Raw genomic sequence first — 20,356 nt, forward strand, 5'->3', positions numbered from 1 at the left:
TAGCCTATGGTACAAAAACCTTAGTTTACATTGTCAAGCCGAAAACACGAACTCGTCTCTTTTAACCTAATTTGATTATCTGATTTCAAACGCGATTTTCCAGGCTCAGTTGCTTCCAACTCCAGGCTCCTCTTGAAATGCACTCCCGTCATAACGAAATCCTCCGGACCAGCGGTTTTCTTAAGTAAATTATCGAAATTTGGTTATAGTCGAACAGCAAAATGTATAAGGATATATAGATGATAATTTTGAGACCTGAATTTTGACTTCACTGTAACGAGAATGTTATTATAACCGAGTTGGTCATAACGGGAATGCACAGTATCACTATCATGGCGGGTCATATTTATAACGGACTTACCGTACACCCAACCTATGACGCTACTTTCAAAGAAAGCAAACCATAGAAGCACAAAGCCGCTGGCGGCGTAGTAGTCGAACAGCTGGAAAATGTACATTCCGCCCTGCGAAAAAGAGATTGTTGTTGATTTAATTTAAAGTAAATTCATTCATTCATTCATTCATTCATTCATTCATTCATTCATTCATTCATTCAGTCATTTATTCATGTATTTATTTATTCATTTATTTATCTATTTATTCTTTCATTCATTCATTTATTTATTCATTTATTTATTTATTCATTCATTCATTTTCACTGCAAAACATAACAACATTTAACAAATATTTGAAATGCGATTGTTTTGCTACAATGTACAAATTTCAAATGGAGGGATCACAAAAAAGCCCTCACGAAGCTTGTTGGAAATGATCCCCCACAATCACTATAATATTTCAATGGAGCAATAATCAAACAAAACTCAAATGATCAAACAAAGGTGGAAGATGTAATGGAGAGAGAAAAGAAGAGACAGAGGAGAAAATATTGCACACGTACATGTAATTTCAGGCACATTTTATCTCAAAAAATTTTGGATTGTTTTTTAAAACAGCCTTTTAAATTTACTTAAAAAGATGGTACAGTATTGGTGGAGATGAGAATTGGGCTTTTAACTTTTTTTTTGCGAGACACCAAGAAAACACTTATAAGATAGTACAGAGCATACCATTTTAAGAGGAATTCAAAGTTAATTTGATGAAAGTCGGGTTTGGAATGGCTGAAACATCCAATAACAAAGTAAAACAAAGCGATTGTAATAAAAGGTGGGTCCCACATTTTATTAGGATAGCTCTGTTTTGGATATGTCTCAGCCATTTCAAACCTAACTTTCATCAAACAAACGTTGAATTCCTTATGGAATTACATGCTCTTTCATATCTCATAAGGGTTTCTCATTATCTCACCAAAATGTTAGAAACCTGAAGTTAGGTCTCAACCAAATCTATGCGATCCCTTTAAAGTCTGACTGCTCTTGATTGGTGGGAGAAGAGTATTCCAAAGGATAGGGCCATTGTAAAATATGGAAGATTGAGAACAATTAAGGGTGGATTGATTGTGAAATACTTCAGGATGTACTTCAGGAAGTACTTCAGGATTTTTTTTTCCACTCTCACTTACTGTCTTGATTTCTTTTATTTCCCTTCAGAATCTCTGTTTTTGTTGTTTTAACTCACGACCCCCCTCATCATTCTCTCCTTTTTATTTCCATGATCACTCATGGTTTTTGTTCCCTTCACTGTCACTATTGCTCTCATTATGTCCTTTCCTAAACATCTTATCATCATCATCATCATCATATCATCATATCATCATCATCATCATCATCATCATCATCATCATTATCATCATCATCATTATCATCATCATCATATCATCATATCATCATATCATCATCATCATCATCATCATTATCATCATCATCATTATCATCATCATCATCATCATCATCATCATCATTATCATCATCATCATTATCATCATCATCATCATCATCATCATCATCATCATCATCATCATCATTAACCACTACCGCTGTTTTATAACTACTGTTTTAAGTGCTCATACTGTCAACTACGATTGAGATGTATAATCATATTCATCAATGCTTGTTATATACTTGCCACTCCCATAACTTTCTTTTTTTTTTAACGATTCTTCTTCTTTCAATGTTCTACTAGTCTGTGGATGCAGCCTAGTCTGTGGATGCAGCCGCTGCAGCTACCTCTACTACTATACTACTACTACTACTACTACTACTACTACTACTACTACTACTACTACTACTACTACTACTTCTCCCGACTACTACTACTACTGCTGCTACTACTATACTACTACTACTGCTGCTGCTACTACTACTACTACTACTACTACTACTACTACTACTATCTCTTTTTTTGTCGTCATAACTCACCATCCCCTTCAGTTTATCGCAATCATGTTGGCTGTTATAGTCAGTTGTTATAGTTTATAGCAGCAGTAGAATGAGCAGTATATAGATGCGGAAGAATCAGCAGTTAATAGTTTCCTACTTGCACTTTTTTATCTTCTACTACATGTATACATAAAATGGGACAAATGACGTCACAATAGATGCTTACGTAGGTTATCATTGGGATTCCCGCCAGGCAGAAAAATGCGCAGCAACCTGCGCAGAACATCTCTCGCCTGTAACCTTTTAGCAGTGTCTTGGGAAAGATGTCTACCATGGTCGTGACCATACCTTCCACGACGACAAACTGCATGAAGGGGCAAACAAACAAACAAACAAACAAACAAACAAACAAATGCACGGAAAGAAAGGATTAGTGATCGCGAAAATAAAGAAGATATGAAACTATCTATAGTTGCTCTTGAGCAAATGTATATATACGTAGAATGGACTTTTAAAAAAAGCTGGTATGCCTGGTACCCTTTGTTTTTTAAATAAATTCTGCGAGAAATAAACGATTTTCTAAGCTCCTGAATTCATCATGAAATGGATGTAATTTAATCCCTGGTGTGATAATATGATTTCGACACGAAAAAAAAAAAAACTCGTGATCGTTATATTAGTTATGGTATATGTAAACTTAGAATAATAATGCAAATTCTATAAGATATTTTGGATTGTTTGCATATATCCAAACGTGACATACACCTTTCGACTGCATGACTCACGATCAATCGGCATAAATGTTTAGATAAAAAAAAGAGCATCAACATTAAATGTACGTACAGTCAGACCTGCCTTGTTGCCACCTGGATATACGACCATTAAAAACATCCCGCGAGAAAAAAGTCATGTCAACGACTCTTTCTATGGCTGCAACCCACCTGCCAATAACGGTCATTTTTTGTTTTAGTCTCCCTTAGGCGACCGCTATAGACAGGTTTGATTATGTATTGGAATAAGGTGATCAATTCAGAAGACTAGGTCTTCGGCTGCCGAGGTCTGTGGCAGCCTTTTGTAATGCTTGGGGTTTTGGTGGCTCCTTTCTCGGAGCTGGGTCGATACAAAGGCAAAAGGTTTTCTTGACCAATGGCGTAGAACTGAGGTCGCATGCCATGGTGCGCCGCGGCGCCATGACGCCATAGCATTGCCTGTATGGTTTAGCAGATAGATCTGTGTTAAAACAACAAACAAACAAACAAACAAACAAACAAACAAACAAAAATTGCGACTACTCGCTCGTTTTATGGCCACCTTGTGGGAAACAATGGGCTGCATTCGCGAGATGATGGGTACTTACAGCACTGTCGATTCCAAGGAAGAGTAGACAGAGGAAGAAGAGAATAGCCCAGAGGGTCGAGAGGGGCATCTGTGTCACTGCTTCCGGGTAGGCGATGAACCCTAGCCCTGGACCTAAGGAGGAGGCCAGGGGGGGGGGGGGGTGGGAGTGGCGCATTCAGTCAGTGTTCTTATTTGCTTATACGGCTCAATAAAGTCTTGCTCTCAAACTTTGAAGCTACAGGTATATTGACGATTGATAACAGAAGACAAATCTGTATTATAAAACGGGCGTTAGAATCTCTGCAATCTGATTGGTCAATTGTTATCATGTACTGATTTTTACTGATTCACACTGAGCCATGCGTCCAGTAAAATCCGACCGCATGGCTATAGTGTAGTAGGTGTACCGGACGTATGATGTGGGAAAAGGGGTTGCATTTCATGAATTTACGGGCCCATTTTATAAAACGAATGATGCACAGGCCTATTTCGTAGACCAGTGAGAATTGGATGCTCTCGTTTAACCTTGGAAACAGTCTAACAGTTCCAAAGTTAAACTCGCGCATCCAATTCTCATCGATCCACTCTGTCCTTAACGTCATTAATCTTGTTTAATAACAATAGGCAACTTGGTTGCATGAAAAGACACCGACACTTTAGAGCAATCGGTCCCATGAGAGTAACTTTATGAACTGTAGGAATGGATCGCACCAAGGAGGTATGACACACACACACACCTTGCTTAATCACACTAATCAACAATAACAGGGACATACCGTGTGGCTGTTAGATACGAAGGAGCTATGGAATGAAAGTTTATTTTGTTTTATTCGAATCAAATACATCAGCTCATGAGGTTCTACAAAGACATTCTGACAGAATAAATTTTAACTAAGTGGTATATGATGCTGGTGTCGTTTGGATAAAGATGACCAATCGTAACAAAAAAAAAAAAACGCAACTTGCAATCTGTCTAATCTCGGGTTGTCGTCAGAATATCAACCAAAAATGAATATTTACAAAATGTCATATTGACCAATGGTGAGACTAGCTGACATTGTAGTGTGAATTACCAGGACATTTACAATTGAAGAAATAAAATCTCTCTGTCTCTCGGATGGAGCACATCATGGAGGTCTTGTGCATGAGAGAATAAAAGGACATGTTCTTCAACGATTACATTTTATTTCCGAATTGTACGATTTAACTCGTAAATAGTATCTGGAACGGTTATCTATGGATTAAAATGATGAAGCATAAAGGCAATTTTCACTGAGCATATAATGGGAAATGGTTCCTGAAATTGAATCTTTAACTTTGATTAGATCTTTAACGTATGATTCAATGACATGTCAACCAACTTCAGGTGAAAGGTCAACCTCAGTAAAATTACATCAATACACGGATAGAGATAAAGCTTTTAAATCACCCCCTAATTTCAAATATATTTTTTTAATACAAATGGACTTCATCCTGTCATTCTTTGGTGGCCAAACATTTTATGTTATATTCATCATGATTAGACAAACGAAGAGACATAAGATCCACCATATTACTACATTCCATCAAGTCTTATAATCTAATTGTTGATTTCATGTTAAAATTGTAGACTGTTCCTTAACAAATGTTACTAATCCTTTTAAACACTAAAGGTGAATGTAATCCGACAGTCGCCATTTTTCAGGCCCCCTAATTCCCACTAAATTTCGTCAGATGACTCGTATGATATGTAACTGTCGCTCCTGTCGACTTAATGAACATTAATCCAGTTGAATGATCGAGCAGTCTGGCATGACCTCGCAAAATAGATCAGTTAATTTAGGACCTATCTATCATGTTGGGTTTTTGTTGTAATGAACAATGATGAAAAGAACTTTTTTTTTGCTCCACTTACACAAATCTTGTTTGTTTGTAGTTTTCAAATCGTGATAAATAAGATGAAGCAATATGATCTTATATTTCTTTTTTTCAATGTGTATTTAATGTATTTAACGATGTATTCATTTTGCACGAGAGATTGTTAGATCAAATGAAGGAAAAAAAAGCAACAACTGCATAACCAAACATCTGAAGTGAAGTTGACAAGCTTCTTAGATACATTTGTGTCTTGCAATCAACAAAGACATAACGTATAGCAGGGTAATCTACACAATGGTCTCATGTACTTTGGCATTGACCCTAGCCATTTGTCAAGGCCCTCTCGCTGTAGTGGGCTAGCAAAGCAAGATCAGCCGAGCGCGACAGCCTCGCGCAACCCCACTCAACTGGGCTCTCTTTACCATACAGCGAGAGGGCCTTGACAAAACGCTACATTGACCCTTGAACTCTTTTCCCCCTTTGCACCTGTTCCTGTCCTCCTCTTCCTGTCCTTATTTGTCTGTCCTTGTTGACCTCCTGTTTATTCTTTCAACGCATGTGTAAGAGCTACTTACTACACAAGAGAGGACTGCATTCTACAAGCTAGGCTTTTTCAGCAGTTCCCTCCATTTCCGACATCTCTTCCTTGATACAATTCAATTAGACTTTGACTTTGCATTTCCTTAACCTATGTTTTGTTTTCTTGTAAAAAAAGTGATCTGCATTAATTTCGCATAGATATGCAAAAGTCACATTGTACTCTACTTTTTTTTTCATTATATGCAAATGTCATATTGTATTTCATACTTTTGTCGGAAATGAAATAGCAGGGAATGAAATGAAATTCATCCAGTGAATAAAGAATGACACGCGTGAGTCATGCAGTCCAAGAGCTAGACGTTGGAAAAAAAGTATAGGGCTTTTTACACTTGTAAATTTTTGCTTAGCCCCGGACCAACGGTGGGGCTAAGGGGTGGGGCTAAGGGGGGGGGGGCCTTAGCCCCACCGTTGGTACGGGACTATCCTTAGCCCACTTTCTGTTTACACTCGTTTTTGCCAAAGTGGGCTAGCCCCACCGATAGTACGGTACTATCTGGCCCTGCAAAATAGCAGGGGTTAGCACCGCAATTGCGGTGCCAAGCAAGTGAGTGTAAACAGAACGAAAACATAATCCTGGGCTAAGCAACGGAGACGAATCCGACCCTCACTGACCAATCAGAAACGAGGTAATCAAGTGCTGCCGGTGCGTGCGTGTACGTGTACAGTACACAGCGTAATTATGAATATTCATGTGGTTTGGAAAGTCCGGGGCTAAGAAATACGAGTGTAAAAAGGTCAGTTTTCTCCTTAGCCCCGGACAAGAGATAGTACGGGACTAATTGGCGAGTGTAAAAAGCTGAAAAAATTGGTACGGGACTAACGATAGTCCTGGGTCAGAGAAAGTCCGGGGTTAAGAAACACAAGTGTAAAAAGCCCTTATCAGTCATACCACCATATGATGAATCATACAGCCTACGAAATAGGCACCTAGTAGAATAGGCTTACAAGCTAGACACGAAGTCAAACAGGTCAACGAACTCAACCATATAGGAAATAAGGCCCATGAGCTCAACACTATAGGTAAATAAGGCCCACGAGCTCGACACTAGACGAGAAAGGTCCACGAGCTAAGTAAATCCATAATGAGTTTATAAATAGCGCCGTTTATCCTGTCGGGCTCACTTTTTCTTTTTTCTTTTTTGCCTAGTGGCGAGCTTTTTGAGTTGTTCAATTTAAGGCAGTGGGCTGTATGACTTAGGTGCGCTATAACTCGTGTGTTGTGTGACTCGTGGGTGCTTAGCTCGTGATGCCCCCCTCCCAATCCCTCCTCCCAACCCCCCTCCCCGATCGTGCATGACATATGGTTTGGTTTGTACAGTGCACTCACTGATCCAGTCACTAACCTGACTTGGCAACATCCCCGACGGACACACCTTGCTTTCCCGCCATAAAACCGAGTACCGCGAAGATGACGAAGCCCGAGTATAGACTGGTGGCGCTGTTTGTCACTGAATAGAGAATGGTGTCCCTAAAACGGGCGAATTGACAGGAACAATGAATGAAGTGATAAAGGCTAGTTCCGAAACTCACAAAAAACCCACATTATAGTCCAAGGCGTTGGAAAATACCAAGCTCCTACACAAAGCTTTAGGCATTATCAGCATGATCAGAAAAAGAGGAGTGTATGGGTTGTACACTTGTTCGTCTAACTGGTTAATTGTTGAAGATCTGTTCAAGCATAGGATTGACCTCTTAAAGTTTTTTTTTTCGCAAGATAAAACTTATCATGCATGATCTCACATAGAGCGTTACTTGTCTTGCCGCTAGTAACCCGTTCCATAATCCTTTCAAACATTCTTTCTTTACCAGGGGGAATTACACCACATATGTACTTGTGAACTGTGAGAACACATCAGTAGTAGTAATGTTTGAGGAAAATCGTGCAATGAGTTGAAAAAGTTTTGAGTTCTTATAGATTCAGTGCCGCTATCATCTCTTGTAGAGAAGACTAGCTACAGTTTGTGACGACGTAACGTATGTATAATTATGGAGCTACTGTAGCTCCATGGTATAATGTATATGACGTATATACGAATTCCACAAATGTCATTTTTCATGGAACGTACACACTCCCTCGACTTATTACTGACATGATTATGTTAAGGGTGCTATAATACCCCTCCTGCTTTCTGAAAGAAGTCAAGTGTTCTTTCATTATGCTAGGTAAATGAAAATATTTTGAGTCGTCTTTTTATCTTTTATATCGTTTTCCATACGTGACCTCACAAAGTGAATTAGGTTCAAATCAAAGGGAGCATTTAAAACATATGAAAAATATATCTAGCGAAATATTGTGATAAAAAGATCACTGCACCAAAACCAAAAGTACTGTGGCTTCTGAAACTCGAGGGATTATGACGAAGCCACTCGCTCTAATCAAGATATTGCCTTCATAATATGTACCCTCGATTTTTTTTTTCTTCCTCAGTGCATGAAGTTCGGATACTGTTGCCTTGAAACGTTTCATTACCTCACGAAATTATGATTCTTCAGGTTGTAGCTGCCCAAGGCCACGAGGAACCCCTGGCCGAGCGAGTTTGAAAAGAAGATCTGGGTAGCAGCGTCGAGCCATACCTGTCGATAGCGAAAAAGATTACCTTTTGTCATTGGCGTATACAACAGCCGTACCCATTTAAAGTTCGAATGAAATATTTGAACGGAGAAGGTTTACTGAGATATGGAATGAATGGACGGACGAATGAACAAACTTGTTTATTCATAAATTCAGTCTTTCATTGTATTCTTCTCCACAGTTGAATGTAACACAACGCTCATCTGCATACATTACACAAACAGAAAATATTCACATTCGACAAGCAGTTGTTATAGGACATGTAGGGCATAGTACACGATTACTGTGCACTAATGTATCGGTCTGATGGGCTTTATGACTCGTGGGTATCGGTCTCATGACGTGCACCAACTGGCTAACTGATAATTTTCCCTGCTTTATATATCGTCTATCAATATCATCTCTTTGACCCGAACTGCAAAGTGCTCTGATTTGACGCTAACTCCTTCTATATATTCGGAAAAGTTCTCTTGTACTAATATCAGCACCACGATTCACTTTCAAGACGTGTTGATAAACTGATATTTTGTCGTATCTATTTGCCTCAAGGATTCACATTGTTAACACGAGCTGAAAAATGAGGAATTCGGTCATGGATCAGTGGAAAAAGTAATATTCATCCATTTACCAGACAATAGTTCATTATACGCTCCCAGAGGACATTACAACATTTACGAATTCTATACGGAATTATCCTGCTCAGAGTTTCCTTGTGTGAGAGAAAAATTTACCTGCGAAAGGGGTAAATGTAGAATATCTAGTCTCAAACGAAGCTTGAAAACTTATTTCTGATCAGACAAGTGCAAACATTAAAAGGCCAACATTAAGGGACAGCCGCCAATAAATGCAGTGATGATAATGCTATAAATATCGACGGTGATGATGATAACAACCAATGATTATTATCATCAGCGTTATCATCGTTCTGTATACCGTATACACGGGGTTTCCAAATGTTTGTTTCTATTGCTTGATCAGCAGAGATATGTCAAGAATGAAAGTTATTGGAATTATTACAGGAGCTGACAGCAAACTTGGTATTTGGCAATATGAAAAGAAAAAGATGTCATTGCATTCAATACAAGACAATGAAAAGGACTCCTGCTGAAATGTCAACTCAAGGACTATTTGGGTCACCTCGGCTAAACGCAAGTTCATTCTTTGCTTGAACACGAATTCCATTAGTTGTCAAGTCGGGCAAGCTTACGCATTATATCGCTTTGAAAACGAGTGAAGAGCCTAACCAACTGAGAAAAAGAAAAGAAAGGTCATTGGTACGAATGTGTAAATCAGCTAATTACAAAGTGGCTTATAGAGGATTATCCCAGGCACATCTCTGGTCCTACCTGACTGTCGCGAAGGCGAGTGACGTTCGGCTTGAGGTAGAACGCGATTCCCTCACCGGCATTGGGTAAGGTGACCGCCCGGATCAAGAGAATGGTCAGCAGCAGGTAGGGGAACGGGACTGTCACATATACCACCTGCAACGGAACACCAGAGTGTAATCTTAGCCTCATCGCGAGACATTAAACACTGGTCAGACTAATGAGACTCCCATTATGTTTAGATAACTCCGACTCGTTGCCTTACAGTAAAATGGACACGCCTATCATCTCAGAAAATAATAATTAATATTGGGCCATACTGTTGAAGTAGGACGTATATCTCACAAGGGGATATAATCTAATCAAGAATGTGTGCTTTAGATATCAGTTTATCATGCTCAAATGAGACTCCCATGTATTATGTTTAAATCATTCCGACTAGTTGTCTTACAATGTAATGGACACTTCTTCATTATTTCATAAAAATCATATGAACGTCACACTCTTGAAGTAGGAACTATCTCACATGAACATAATCTAATCAAGAATGGCGGCTTTAGACCAAAAAGCAAAACCAAACTTTTCATTACATGTTTCCTCTGTCATGCTTATTTTTTCATCACCATTCATTTCTCTGAAAATGGACTTCTAACAGTGGAAACCGGAACAAGGATCTCCTTTTTTTCGCACTCTAGGGTCCTCACTAATATACCATCACAGTGTTTATTAATACTATCCATTCCTCTTTAATAGGTCTATCTTGCTCTGAAATCATCAAACCCCTACCACAGAATCTAACCTGCAACAAATACAGAATTGAATGAGGAACATAATATTATCTAAGCTCCACCATGCTTCCCTTGAATTTTGTTTGTTTGTTTACTTACTAGGTCCTCTCTTGCTGCTACGTTTAATGATTATAATCATGTTTTAATTCCTCACTTTGCCGGAAGATTTGACACCACGACAGATGCAGAGGTAGATGAGAAACCAGGCGAGAGCGAGACAGAGGAAAAGCTGCCAGCTGACGGCCCCGACGTCCTCCAGGCCGTCCGACAGGTGGATCTGGAGCACCTTGCGACTTGGAGAAGACAGGAAACCAGTTATGATATTTAACCCTTTATGTGTCAATGAGTCAAAGGTGCACAAATTTCACACACAAACGAATTCACGAAGGTGGTACAATAATTGAAACCATGGTTTTAAACCATGGACAATTTGTATGGAGCGCCAAGTGTCGCATGGCCTATTTCGTTAACGAAATGACTGATTTTGTGACAAAATAGGCCATGCGACACTTGGCGCCCCATAAAAATTGTCCACAGTTTAAACCATGATTTCAATTGTGCTACCTTCGTGAATTCGGTCCAATAACATGATATACCATTAATCTGGTCCTATTTTCTCAGGATAGCCTCCATACAGTATTAATACATGTACTGTTCTACTGCCCTGCCCTGCTATTTCATTTCCCTATATGTTTGTCAGGTATATACACATCTATCAAGGCTATACAGATGGTTCTCCCAGAGGGACATTTTGGGTTAGAATCCAAACCCCAAAACTTTGTTTGTAAGTCTGGACCCCGTCGCTAGAAAGTTGACTAAGCAAATAAACGCAACTTAAGATCAAACGCAAGTATCTGACGCAAGTTGGGTTTGATCGTTGATTGGCTATGTTTGTGTGATTACCTGAATTACCAATGATGACGTCCAAGAAGTCAAAGACTTGTGGAGGGCCATTCAAAGGATCCAGTCCTGAGACTGAAGAGTTCATTAACTATTCAAAAATAAAATCATTGTACGGACTAGCCTGTTTCTGAAATTAGCTGAAATAAATCTTTGTATATGAACAGCTACCACATCGTCTATACAGCGTAGAAGGTTGCAGCGGCAAGCATTGAAATTTATGGTGAGAATATTAGGCGTATAATACAAAGCAGGTCAGTGCAAGAGTGAATTGTTCATAAGAATAGGTCCTACTGTTGTTAAGACTGAAAAAAGAGATAGGCGGCCTACTTCATATCCTTCGAAAAAAAAAATGGTTGTTCTATATCACGGATTCGCATTCACGCTGATCTCAGTCCATGAAATTACAATCGTTGGAATCGATGGAATCGATAAATCTGTGGTTATTATGTATTTCGTTTGGATATCTATCATATCTATCCTTTAATTTGTTTTGTTTTATTCATTTATTTATCTATTCGTTTTTTTCGATCGTATTTACCACAGACTGTCGTATCGGCGCTACATTTTGGTGATAAAGTTGGACATGTCTGAATTTTGAAGATTTTATGCAATAAAGTATGCTGTAGCAAAACAACTTTACTGCTCGCGACAAACTTCGCGGGGGGTTGTTGCGAGAGATACAGCAGCTATAGGATACAGAAATAGCCCTTTGAGGAGTATCAATGCATAGGGATTGTATGCTAATACCACTGAACTCTCGTTTAGATAAAGGTCAGTGGCTAATACATGTCGTGTACGCGCTGTGCCACATACTTAAAGCAGGGCAAATTATAATCAAGAGACTCACCGCTATTAGCGAAGACAAAAACAAAACCCCACCCCCCAAAAAACAACAACAACAAAACAACAAAATGAAACCCTCGCTCGAACGTACGGTACAGCTACATATACGCTGCTATAATAGGCCTACTTATGCTTGATAAATGTTACTATTACTAATACATGGCATGAAAGTTTCATCAATCTATCCAGCATTTTCATGGAACCTTCTTATCTTAATCTTTTGGGTTTTTTTTCAGAATCTGAGGGGAAATAAAGGTGATACATTCAACCATGGACCTAATAATAAACCATGGAGCTACTCGCTCCGTAATGCAAGCATAATTGACTTATAAGAATTGACTTATTCTGCAGTGGGTTTGCTTTATTTGTGTGTACTTGTACTTTCAGCTTGAATAATTACGCTTTATTCAAGGTGAAATCAGATATTTTCAAACCCAGCTCCTTTGTTGTGTGATTCTCTCCATCATCCGCTAATTATTTCCTTCCTGTTACAATTCGCGGCCAGCAGCACAAATAGTCATACATTATTTTTTCCACAGTCCGTACGGATATCTGCATGTGATGCCTTGGGCAAGTTTATTGGGTAATGTTTGGACTCCAGGACATGTATGATGCGTGTGTATGTCTATCACTCTGTGTTTTTATATTAATGTATATTATTTCTACATTTATCACATTGAGATCTACTAATACAACAACATAATGTTATTCGCATACAAAAAAGGAATGGAATACTTTTACATAGGCCTAATTCCTATCTAAACTACATTATCATTCACTTGAAGAATTCAATAAAGACAAGAACACTTAATGCGTCCGGAATAGTGTGTACTAGTAGGCCTATTTATGCGTGAGACATAATATGAAAAGAAAACAAGACGGACTTTATTATCTATGGGTCGATTGAAATTGTCATAGCGCCGCCAGATGCAACGGTTATAGAAATTTCTTCTGAGCTAGAATAATAAACTTTCACAGAGGAATATATGACTAGTAAAATTTTAGCTCTCTTTGGTGCAGCGACAGAATCGAAATTATTAATGTGCTTGATCAGTAATTTCTGCCTTAACGTTGATAACATTCATAGATTTTTATACAAGACAGCAAGTTCGTTTGTTTCATCATAACGCATTGAAAATGTCGAAAATATAGCTCTGTAATGTATCTCTGTAATAAAATGTCGCATCATATAGAAAAATATTGATTTTTCCTTTAGATTAGAATAATTTTGACAACCAAGCCCTGGTTTCAAAGCTGTGCGTCACATGCATTATACTGTATGTACTGGGTTTGAGGTTCTAAGAGTTGACCTCTTTTCGTGCACGCGCGGACCACTGTTCAAATAGGGTCGTCCCACGAGTCCGACACCCACGAGTAAAACAGCCCACGAGTTCGACATTGAAAAAAGGTCCACGAGTCATACAACCAACTAGTGATACAGCCCTTCGTCCGGCACTAGGTAAATTAAGCCCATAAGTCCAACGTTAAGGCAAACATTCCCATTCGATAGTAAGCATAAAAGACCCACGAGTTCGACACTGGGTAAAAACAGCCCACGAGCTCTGCATTACATATCAAGGAGCTTAATGTGTCGGTCCCGTGGGCCTTGATTGCACAGTATCGCACTCATGGGCCTATTTGGTTAGTTGTGAACTTATGGGCTGTATGACTCGGCTGCATAACTTGTGGGCTGTAAGACTCATAGGATTCGCGGATTCAAATAGCCTTAGATTGTTTGTACTAAATGGCGAGAGAATTCTCTATAAGAACAATGACCTCTCTGAGTATGTTGAGAGTGTGATAGCTGCGCGTGCGTTTTAGGAACGGTCTCATGTTAAATCTTGTAATGTAATTTATCAACGTTGGATTCATTATGTACTGTTCTAGACAAAACTATTAGATAGTTCGAAAAGTTTATTACAGTTTTGATGGAATTTCATTATGATCATGCTCGGCCCAATTGTGGTACATCCCACAGTGATTTTCCACGTACTGCTTATAAGTAAAGCAGCATGACCATATCCTTCTTCATGATTAAGGCAAGATCCTCTTTAAACTATTTTCCACAATGTTGGCGCTTTATTGACAATTACGAATCGAACGCCACTTTGTTTTCGAACATGAATCTGAGTTGAGTTTGATATTTACTTTTAAGAACAAACGTTTCTAGCTACGGGGCTCTGGACCTGAAAAACCCATAAACTGCTGAGGCCCTGAGTTACATTTTTTTTTGTCATTTTATTATTAAGAACAAATATTTAAGTGAAAACTTATGCTATTTCACTGAAATACATTTACATTTAACAAACCAAAGCAGAAAAAATAAGTTTTATCATAAAAGTGAAATTTTATAGCTAAAAAAGATGTCAAAATATGCGTTTTGGAACAGAGTACCACAGTAAAATCAATATATGGGACTACATGGACATTACATTACTCACAATTATTCAAATATCTCAGCAGTAAAAAGAGATAAACACCTGAATTTCTTGTATTAGTGTCATAACATACCAATGTACAAAATTAAATAGAAAATCTGGAAAGCGATAATGGAAATTTTGAAATATGTCATGATTTTCATATTTTTGACAAAAATTACTGTATTTTTCAATACGAAAATTGTTTTTTGATGCAGAATATGAAAATCATACTTGAAATTTACAGGAAAATTATTTTTTTAGCTCAAATTTTCAATCTATCCTCTTCAAAATGACATATAACATCACATAAAAACTAGAAATATAACATTTTTAAATAATTTCCATATTATCTGTGTGGCCCTACAACTAAAAATGCCAGAAATGCCCTCTGCACTTTATGGGTTAAAACCCAAACAGCATGGTGTTCCTCCAAAATCACCAAACAATTATGAGGAATGATGGTGACAACAATGACGGTAATAATCAAAACTAAACACATAGTAATGTCGACAGTAACAACAATGGCACAAATGAAAACGAATTCAGAATTTGTGGTTTATGATTTCCGACACTCAATTACGTCAATACTGAATACGGTCATAGTCAAAATATAGGAACATCATAGGAACACACACAATTTAATATGAAGACACATACACACACATACACAAACTGACTATATATATATATATATATATATATATATATACATTGTTTCAATTAACTATAGTAATAATACACTGAAGGGTATTATATAGATTGTGTAGAGAGAAATCATTTGATTCTTTGTCAAAATATTTGTCTTTTTTCATGATATTGAGTTAAGTTGTGATGCCGCAGTCATCAAGACTATCTAGACTATGCTATACGCTATAGTGAAGAATATACGCTATACGCTATAGTGAAGTGATAGTCAAGACTATCTAGACTATGCTATACGCTATAGTGAAGAACACCCAAGAAGTCTTTGTTTTCAAAAATAGTCACCATGTTTTATAAATAGCGGAATCCCTCTTGCATTTTGTATTGCATGTGTGTGTGTATGTGTGAGTGTGTAGCTTGGCACTATGCCAAGGCATGTCATGACCATTAGGTCACAGTTGTGTAAACAGTATGTCAGATGAGGAGTCATGATTGGTTACTAGATATTTAGTGTGGCTTTTTTAGAATCTTCTGGAAAGCCAGATAAATCTAGCTGTTAGTTGGAACCTTCTGGAAGACTGAATAGGTCTAGCTGTGAGTTGAATCTACTGGAGGCTGGGCTCGAGACTATGGGCTGAGTTCAAAGGAGCCAAAGAGTTCTTCAAGGCAGCTCGCTCACACAGAGTGCAATGGACTCGCACACAGTGCGCCACCTGCGAGCTGCGAGAGTGTGTAGCGAGCTCCCATCCGATCTCTGTGTGCGCGCGAGTCCACCGCCCGCCGTATGCGAGTCCATTGCGAGCCGCCTTTGCAAAAGGCTATTCAAGACCTTGCTTGCGAGAAGTTTAGCACCCATGGACTATCGGTGGATTATTGTAGTTTGTATACAATCGATCCTTATCATCAGTGCATTTTGTGATCATTTTATGATTTTGTAGTAGTATTATGCATATACTGTCCGACAATGATCTTCTTGGAAATTTCGGGGCCACTGGATCAAAGGCCAATGGTCAACAGGCAGGTAAAAATGCTAAAATTCTACTAATTAATGCTGAAATTACACTATTTTTTCCATACCTTGGAGATTACTCAATGCATACAAACTAGAAATGTACATGCATTACAGCACAATGATTCTGTATAGGAAAAGATTTGAGCAATGAGGTCTAAAGCCATGCGAAAATATGAAAATTTCACAATTTTTCCATATTGTGAAAATAGCTCAAAGTATTGGTGGGAAATTGGATGTTCCAAGTTAGTGATTGTTTGACGAAAATTGTAAGACATGGGGTCAAAAGGCAAGGGTCAAAGGTAAAGTGAAAATATTGACATTTCTAAATACTTGCTCTCTGAAACAATCAATTAATCATCCAAATAAAGTTCTTTTCAAGGAATGCAAACACTCGAGACATTATGGTTGTGTCAAACTTTCAAACATGTAATTTCAGGGGTTTTTTTTACCAATCATGTGAAACTGTCATCTCAAATTGTCAAGACGTACAGACCTATGGGAGAACCGTGCGATAGGGGGAGGCATGCCAGTCGCCATAGCGATATTTCTAGTTTAGCAACGAAAGGAATAGTATACAACATAATAAGTAGTGTTTTCTGTGGTCATTCGTCACTTTGTGCGAGTCCTTCTGGTCTGAAGTATGTCGTAACAATGTGCCTATACATGTAGTTTAATATACAAGAGGTATTTACACCTATGGGACTGGCACACTTTTTCTTCGGTGAACTACCACTTTTTAACTCAGCCATTTGCATCATGATGAAAAGAGATTAAATGCTGGTTACTTTGAGTACAGACTGTTGGATTTTCTTATTTGTGGGTGTGTGGGTGTTTTCTGTAAACGCTATTTAAAGAGAAGCGAAAATTTTAATAGGACAGGAAGAATCATGAACTTTGCAGGAATGTCCTTGGAGCTGTTGCCTGAAAAAATACAACAATCAGTAACCAGGAAATAGTTTCTCCAGGTTGGTCACGAACTACTACAAGTAGGCCTACTAGTCTTACTTTGTGAAAAAGAACCTTAGCCGTGAATTCAAGCAGACCAAACTTTGAAAAGATACGCTGTTTTTGACCCAAGGTTGCTGCGTGAACAAGAGTTCTATCTAGGACTTTACAAATCTTTAGCTCCCATAACTCATATCATCCTTATCGTCATAACCATAATGACTGACAATCAAGGTCAGAATAGCCTGTCAAAAGTCACGTTCAGACGGCGATCCTTAATTTCGAGGATAAACTTGTGGGTAAGTATATGGGGCGCCAAGTGTCGCATGATCTCTTTCGTCACGAAATGACAATTTCATCAGTCAATTTATGACAGTTTCGTAAATAGAATGACAATTCATAGACGAAATTGTCATTTCATATCGAATTGACCGATTTCGTGAGGAAAGGGACCATGGGACACTTGGCGACCCATACTTAACTACGAGCTCATCCTCGAAGTTAGCTTATCCTCGAGTTTAGGATCACCGTCTTAACGTAACCATAAACGTCACATTTTTCATAATGAATAGTTATCTTTATAACTGCCTACCTAAGTCATAAATAAGGCATTTGTTATCATTAATACCAAAGTTAGAGTCAATTTAATTGCGTTAGGGTCATTATGATAATGATTACTAATCTAAAATCATGATTATCATCTTTTTCTCTTCATCGCCATAATTACTTCCAGAATTCCACTGTTGGTGACGTAGTTCCGTTTGGACACAACTCGCTGAGCCCTGTAACGTTCGCCGCGGACTCGTTGTACCCAACCGCGTTGTCTCTCAACACGCTAGAGTTGGCGCTCACGTTCACTCCAGAGACGGTCGTAGCGGTGGCGACGCAGCAAGGTGTGTTCCAGGCATTATTGCAGTGCGAGTACGGAAGTACGTCGTCAAAAGACAGGAAGAGATAGTAGAGTCCCCAGGCCATGATGATGACGTAATAGGTGTCCATGAGTACCTGGAGCACGAGGCCGCCGATACCAATTCCTGCCGATCCAAAGATGAATAGAGTATGTGTCTATGGCCTCTGTGTGTGTGTGTGTGCGTGTGTGTGTGTATATGTGTGTGTGTGTGTGTATGTGTGTGAGCGTATATATATGTGTAAATGTGTTTGTAAATGCGTGTATGTTTTGTAAATGTGTGTATGTGTGTTATGATAACATCCTGTAAATTTACAGACCAAAATGTTTGCAGCCCAAAGTAAAGATTGTACTATGTCGCTGGCAAAAGCTATTTATTTATTTCATAGCGTTTGATTACTTACGTTTTGGTCTAATTCCAGATAAATGTAAATTATTTCCATCGTAACTTCAATCGCTGGGCAATCCCATGATTCTTTTACAGGGCTCCGCCACGTGACCTTTCGTCTTGCTTTTGGATACTAACCTCCACGGTGTCACATAAACAGTTAATATTCACTGAAGTTTGGGATATATCTCTCGGTGTAGATTTTCGGTGTGGAAGGTTGCTGCCCGCATTAGAGCTTCTGACTGATACATGGGGGTTTGAAAACACTTTGTGCGCAAGCTCGGCAGGTGAAACGCCTGCGTCTATTCGTCTTTGGACAAAATACTCCATCAGGTTGACGGTTTTGTAAAATGCTCTGTATAATATGATCATGATATGCAAAGGGCACTGTAAAGACACATGCTGTTAGATGCTGGTGAATACAAGAAGTGTGATGTATTTATACATATTGCGTTATTTCCTGTAGCGTTAAGCAGGAAAGTTGAAAACTATATGTGAATTTTAAAATACTGTAGGGCCTACGTTTTGGGGCTTTGTTATAGTGTGTTTGCTTACTTATTCATTTGTTTGTTTGTTGGTTTGCTTTTCATTGTGTCTGTGCGTGTCAGAGTAGCAACATCTTACCTTTGAAAAGAGGGCTGAGCATGTTCCAAGCAGTCACCGGTCCTTGCCCGGTGAGTTGGCCGAGGCCGATCTCGATGACGAGAAGAGGTATTCCAGCACATATGACACAGAGGAAATATGGTACGAGAAAGGCCCCTGGATAGACATGTAAAGAGACAGAGAGAAACAGCAGAGAATGTCAAGGTATCAAATAGCAGACGTATAGCACATGAGAGGAAGAGGCAATCAATGCTCTGGCTGTGAACCCTCGGCAAGCCAAAGGGATGGTCCCCTTATTAATATTAATTGAGTTTTGCAACTGTTGGAAGTGGGACATCTTATTCTCGACTGTGCGAGATGGCATGTTTCACCACTGTCTCGTTTGACAATGAACTCTTTCAAGTTTTTTTTTTCTCTTTTTTAAAAAGAAAACTGTTCAATTCAATTCAGTTCAATTCAATTCAGTTATAGTTTATTTCCATCAAACAAAAGGTAATACATAATATAAAGTATGCATTATGACAAATTAATTTGTTTAACTGCTTGTAAAAAGTACAAGATAGTCTTAAATTATAATCCCAAATATACGAATAAATGAATATAATGAGAAAACAGTGCATACTTTGCAGCGGCGACAAAAAAAAGTAAATACAACGATGGAAAAGGCAATCTACTACAAAGTGGAGCTTTGTAGATGTGGATAACTGGAAAAAACAACATGTCAATAATATATACATTAAATACATCTATGTGCAGAGAGAGAGAGAGAGAGAGAGAGAGAGCATTTGATAACTGAATTATGTATGATGATAATAGAAATATATGATATATATTTTCATGCATCCCAGTAATCATATTTTTAAAAAAATATATTTTATGATATTCTTATTTCTTGAGTACAAAATTCTTTTTCATTAGAGCCGATTACAGCTTATTG

General features: G+C 38.4%; 1 protein-coding gene across 1 annotated transcript in view; it reads right to left on the reverse strand.

Moving 5' to 3' along the window:
- Positions 1 to 20,356, reverse strand: part of LOC139727050 (sodium- and chloride-dependent betaine transporter-like) — a 47,772-nt gene that overhangs the window by 7,573 nt on the left and 19,843 nt on the right. The window contains exons 2-10 of the mRNA XM_071638031.1: positions 19,441 to 19,575; positions 18,249 to 18,555; positions 10,911 to 11,049; positions 9,990 to 10,124; positions 8,542 to 8,645; positions 7,415 to 7,539; positions 3,634 to 3,746; positions 2,503 to 2,640; positions 362 to 464 (exon numbers count right to left, since the gene is read on the reverse strand). Of these exons, the coding sequence (XP_071494132.1) occupies positions 362 to 464; positions 2,503 to 2,640; positions 3,634 to 3,746; positions 7,415 to 7,539; positions 8,542 to 8,645; positions 9,990 to 10,124; positions 10,911 to 11,049; positions 18,249 to 18,555; positions 19,441 to 19,575 (1,299 nt within the window). The remainder of the gene's footprint in view (positions 1 to 361; positions 465 to 2,502; positions 2,641 to 3,633; positions 3,747 to 7,414; positions 7,540 to 8,541; positions 8,646 to 9,989; positions 10,125 to 10,910; positions 11,050 to 18,248; positions 18,556 to 19,440; positions 19,576 to 20,356) is intronic.

This window comes from Diadema antillarum, unplaced genomic scaffold (genome assembly GCF_040938485.1).
Source record: "Diadema antillarum isolate AM-2024a unplaced genomic scaffold, OU_Dant_1.0 seq00000113_RagTag, whole genome shotgun sequence".
NCBI classification, from domain to species: Eukaryota; Metazoa; Echinodermata; class Echinoidea; order Diadematoida; family Diadematidae; genus Diadema; species Diadema antillarum.